Source organism: Bos indicus x Bos taurus, chromosome 7, assembly GCF_003369695.1.
Source record: "Bos indicus x Bos taurus breed Angus x Brahman F1 hybrid chromosome 7, Bos_hybrid_MaternalHap_v2.0, whole genome shotgun sequence".
Classification (NCBI taxonomy): Eukaryota; Metazoa; Chordata; class Mammalia; order Artiodactyla; family Bovidae; genus Bos; species Bos indicus x Bos taurus.
In genome coordinates, this window is record NC_040082.1 from 68,783,033 (window position 1) to 68,788,308 (window position 5,276).

At 37.8% G+C, this 5,276-nt stretch overlaps 1 protein-coding gene across 2 annotated transcripts; it reads right to left on the reverse strand.

Moving 5' to 3' along the window:
- Positions 1 to 598: 598 nt before the first annotated feature.
- Positions 599 to 5,276, reverse strand: LOC113896596 (olfactory receptor 2M3-like). 2 transcript variants are annotated; one of them, XM_027548825.1, is made up of 2 exons: positions 4,358 to 5,276; positions 599 to 621 (listed from the first exon to the last, which is right to left on the reverse strand). In XM_027548825.1, exons 1-2 carry the CDS (start codon positions 5,274 to 5,276, stop codon positions 599 to 601), a joined length of 942 nt encoding a protein of 313 aa, XP_027404626.1. The 2 variants fall into 2 exon arrangements, with proteins under 2 accessions (XP_027404626.1, XP_027404627.1); XM_027548826.1 differs by lacking the exon at positions 599 to 621 and having other exon boundaries at positions 4,338 to 5,276.

The following is a 5,276-nucleotide window of genomic DNA, read 5'->3' on the forward strand; positions in this document are numbered from 1 at the left end:
TTCTCCCAAATCATCCCACCCTCTCCCTCTCCCACAGAGTCCAAAAGACTGTTCTAAAAATTAAAAAAAAAACTTATTTTCAATTGTGTACATGTCTGAAAAGTTGGTTTGACATGGTCTCATGAACCGTTGAGGAATTTTGCATTTACTATCAAAGGAATGTTGTTGCTGTTGTTGTTTAGTTGCTCAGTCATGTCTAACTCTTTCTCAACCCCATGGGCTGTAGCCCGCCAGGCTCCTCTGTCCAGGGGAGTTCCCAGGCTTGCCATTTCCTTCTCCTGAGGATCTTCCTAACCCAGGGATTGAACTCGCATCTCATGTATTGGCAGGTAGATTCTTTACTACTGAGCCATCAAGGAAACACAATATTGGCCTGTAACTTTCTTTTCTTTTAGAGTTCTTGCCTAGCTTTGGTATCACAGTGATATTGGCATCATAAAGTAAGTTTGGGTGTATTTTTGTTCTTCAATTTTGGGGGAAGATTTTCAGAAAGATTCATGTTAAATCTTCATTATATGCTTCATAGAATTTACCAGGGATTTATCCAGGCTTGGGCTTTTTTTCTGTATGAGTTTTTTTTGATGACTGATTTAATTCTTCAAGATTGCCAGGAGAAACATTAGCCATCTCAGATATGCAGATGATGCCACTCTAATGGCAGAAAGTCAAGAGGAACTAAAGAGCCTCTTGATAGGGGTGAAAAAGGGAAGTGAAAAAGCAGGCTTAAAATTTTAGTCTATTCTCTCCCTACCAGTAAGTTCTATAATGTCATGTTTTCATGCTGCTATTTAGTGAACTTTAATAACTGCCTCTAGCATTTCATGTTGGGCAGCTTTGTAGTGGTTTTGGATACTCTCAGTTTCTGTTTGGGAAGTTCTTTCTCCTTCATTTCTGAAATACATCTTCAGTTAGTATTCTTTGTCAGTAGGTACCATGTTGTGGTTGTTCTTTGAGTACTTTGAATATGTCATCCCATGTTGTCTTAGCCTGCAATGTTTTTCTAGACTGCCATTAATAGCCTTATGGTGGTACATGACAAGTTGCTTTTCTCTTACGATTTTCTTTTATTATTTATTTATTTTATTTGTGGCTATGCTGGGTCTTCACTGCTATGCAGGCTTTTATCTAGTTACAGTGAGATGGGGCTACTCTCTAGTTGCAGAGTGCAAGCTTCTCCTGGTGCTGGCTTCTCTTGTTGCTGAGCACAGGCTCTAGAGAATGTGGGCTTCAATAGCTGTGGTAACTGGACTCAGTAGTTTCAGGTCCTGGGCTCTAAAGCACAGGCTTAATAGTTGTGGGGCACAGGCTTAATTGCTCCATGGCATGTGGGGTTTTCCTGGATCAAGGATCGAACCCATGTCTCCTGCATTCACAGGTGTGTTTTTTACCATTGAGTCACCAGGGAAGCCTGGCAATTTTCAAAATAGTATCTTTGCCTTTAATTTTTGACGGTTTGACTCTAATGTGTCTTTGTGAACATCCCTTGATAATCGGCTTATTTGCAGTTCATTGGACTTCATGAATCTAGATGTTCATTTCCATTCTCAGAAATGTGAAATTTTCTAGTCCTACATCTTTTTTTTAATCTGTTTATTTTTTAATTGAAGGATAATCACTTTACAAAATTTTGTTGTTTTCTGTCAAAGCTCAACATGAATCAGCCATAGGTATACATATGTCCCCTCCCTCTTGAGTCTCCCTCCTATCTCCTTAATTATCCCACCCTTCTAGGTTGATAAAGAATCCCTGTTTGAGTTCCCCGAGACATACAGCATTATTTCTTTAAGTAAGCGTTGTGTTCTTTTCTCTTTCTTCACTCTTTCTGACATTTCCAAAATGCTTTATTCCAGTCAACAATGTCTTAAGTGAAACAGGGTTTTTCACTCTTTTTCGCTCTTGTTGTTGTTCCTATGACTGTATAATTTTAAAATGTCTGTCCTTGAGTTCACTGAGTCTTTTTCTGTTTTATTATATCTGCAATAGAAACACTCTATTAAGTTTTTAGTTCAGTTATTACCTTCTTTAGCTCCAGAGTTTCTATGTATTTTTTTCACTGTTGCTTTCTGTCTTTGTTGAACTTCTCATTTTTTTCATCCATTGTTTCTGATTTTGTTTTGTTGTCTATGTTCTCTTGCAGCACAGTGGTTTTCCTTAAAATGGTTATTATGAATTATTTATCAAGCTCAATACATGATAACTTTCCTACTCCTGGACATTTGCCCTTACCACATATCTATGAACTCAGAGACTTATAAAACAATTTTTAAAAGCTGCATTTCAGTTATATATTAGTACATTATAAATGTTTCTCATATCACTGTCAGAAAAAGTTATTAAAATATTTTTATATCTTTTAAAGAAAATAATCTGTAAGTTATCTCTGGGTATGTAGTAGGTAGACTTTCCCCATGATCTGTATCCCTTTAAGTTGCTTCTGTAATTAAGTTAACCTACAAGGTAAGAGTAAAGCAACTGTGCAGACATAATTAAAATCCAACATCAGTTAATTGTAAGTAATCTAAGGGAGATTATCCTGAGTTGGCTTTACTTAATCACTTGGTAGACCTTTAAAAGAAGACAGACTTTCACTGAGGTCAGAGAGACTCTTATGCTGGCCTTGAAGAAATAGGCTGACATGAAATAGCTATGTGCAAAGAAATGAATTATTTCAACAACTACATGAGTTTAGAAGATGATGCTGGGCTTCACATGAAACTGCAGCCCCAGCCAGAGTCTGGATTGCTCCCTTGTGATACCTGAAGTACGACACCTAGCTTAGCTATGCCAGAATCTCTACCCACACATCCTATGACATAATAAATAATTGAGCTCCCCTGATAGCTCAGTTGGTAAAGAATCCGCCTGCAATGCAGGAGACCCCGTTTCAATTCCTGGGTCAGGAAGATCCCTTGGAGAAGGGAAATGCTACCCACTCCAGTATTTTGGCCTTGAAAATTCCATGGACTGTATAGGCCATGGGATCACAAAGAGTTGGACACTACTGAGTGAATGGCACCCCACTCCAGTACTCTTGCCTGGAAAATCCCATGGATGGAGGAGCCTGGTAGGCTCCAGTCCATGGGGTCACTAAGAGTCAGACGCTACTGAACGACTTCACTTTCACTTTTCACTTTCACGCATTGGAGAAGGAAATGGCAACCCACTCCAGTATTCTTGCCTGGAGAATCCCAGGGATGGGGGAGCCTGGTGGGCTGCCGTCTATGGGGTCGCACAGAGTCGGACACGACTGAAGTGACTTAGCAGCAGCAGAGTGACTTTCACTTTCACTTTCACTAAATAATTATTATTTAGAAATCCTAAGTTGTGCAAATTTGTTATTTAACAAAGGAAACCTAATGCAAGGTGGATGTTAAAGCAAAGTTTTAAAAGAACAGTAAAAATTCATATTAAGACATATTGGTTGTTCCTCATAAACACACATGAATCTCCAGGTTTGAACTTTCATTTAAATATAGTTACAAGAATACCTACAGTGATGTCACACATGTGATTTATAGAAAAATATCAGAATTTGGACAACTTACAGTTTTCTATTTATAAAATTGAACATTTTTCATGAAATTACTGTGCCCAACACATATAAGGACTAAGATATCTAGGTGTAAAAAATCCAGGCATCAAGGATTCATATTCACATTTCAATTTCTCATATATTAGGCTAATGCCAGTAAAAAAAAGAAAATAAATGGAAGGTCCCCAATTCTCCAAAATCCTGAAGAGGGGAAGAGTCCATTATAAGATAGGTTTAAAAAACCTAATCATAAATCTATTCCTTTTTACCTCTTTCTCATTAAAGTGTGCTAATTTTATAATAATCTTATAAATACATATTTAAACTTGTATATACTAACTCAGTCATTCAACTTAACAAGTCACTTAATCCAAGGTACCAATTTGGATTCAGGAAAATTCTTTGGTTTGATAAAAACAAAGCTGTTATATGTTAAAAAAAAGAAAAAACAACACAAAACATTTATCAGTGTTCTATTTAATTATAGAATTGTGTGTTAATTTCATGTTGGGTAAATACCTCTAATTTCTTAAGTGGTATCTTATAAAATAAGTATATAGTTGTGCATATTAGTTTGCAGTACATATTTACTCATGGTCATACTTTGAATTTTCTATAATGAAAGAAATATAATATTGGAACAAACAAGCATGCAGTTTTTTTTTTTTTTAACTTTCTAAAACTTGTGTGCTTGTATATAATTTTTTTGGTAAAAAGATGGATAAATATTGAGTACTAAATTACACTGGTTAAATAAATAAATTTAAACATATAACAAAACTGCAAAAAAAGTTAATTAGGCTGTTTATTCTCCAGACTTGTCCTTCCCTAACACCTTCATGAATGCTCTGGCCACTTCCTTGTTTCGGAGGCTGTAGATGAGGGGATTCAGCATGGGAGTGAGGATGGTGTAGAAGGCTGATACCATCTTGTCCTGGGTAGGGGATCTGTCAGACACAGGCCGCATATATATGAACATGGCAGCTCCATAATACATTCCCACCACCATGAGGTGGGAAGAACAGGTAGCAAAAGCTTTTCGGCGACCCTCTCCAGATCCCATGCAAATGATAGCCATAATAACATGGACATAGGAAGCAATAATGACTGCTACGGGGAAAAGAAGCATAATTACACAGCAAATAAACATTAACCTTTCAAACAACAATGTCTTAGTGCATGAGAGAGTGAGAAGGGCAGGGACATCACAGAAAAAGTGGGGTATTTCCCGGGAACCACAATATGGGAAGGACAATGCAACTGCAATAACAATTATGCCATCAAAAGAACCAACAACCCAAGAAGAAACAGCCATGAGACAACAGATTTTCTGGCTCATGAGAATTGAGTATCGTAATGGGTGGCAAATGGCAACATACCGATCATAGGCCATTGCAGCCAACAGGAAGCATTCAGCTCCAAGCAGGGACACATATAAGAATATCTGGGTTCCACACCCAGCCAGAGAGATGGACTTCTTTCCAGACAAGTAGTTGAAAGTCATCTTGGGTACAGTGGTACAAATAAGCATGAGGTCCATGAGGGATAGTTGGCTGAGGAGCAAGTACATGGGAGTGTGGAGCTGAGTATCCAGGTAGATGAGGAGAACCATGATAGTGTTTCCCATGAAGGCCACTGTGAAGATGCCCAAGACCAGAGAGAAGAGGAAGATGTGGGTGGGACTGTGATCAAAGATTCCCAGCAAGATGAAGTTAGAGTTTAAAGTATGATTCTCCCATGCCAT

Bases quoted from the DNA above. Each gene is read 5' to 3' on its own strand.
- LOC113896596 (XM_027548825.1), bottom strand. From the start codon at position 5,276: ATGGCATGGGAGAATCATACTTTAAACTCTAACTTCATCTTGCTGGGA. The intron at 622-4,357 runs AGGACAAGTCTG...TCTGAGATGGCT, and splicing joins ATTCATGAAGGTGTTAGGGA to AATGTTTCTCCTGGCAATCT.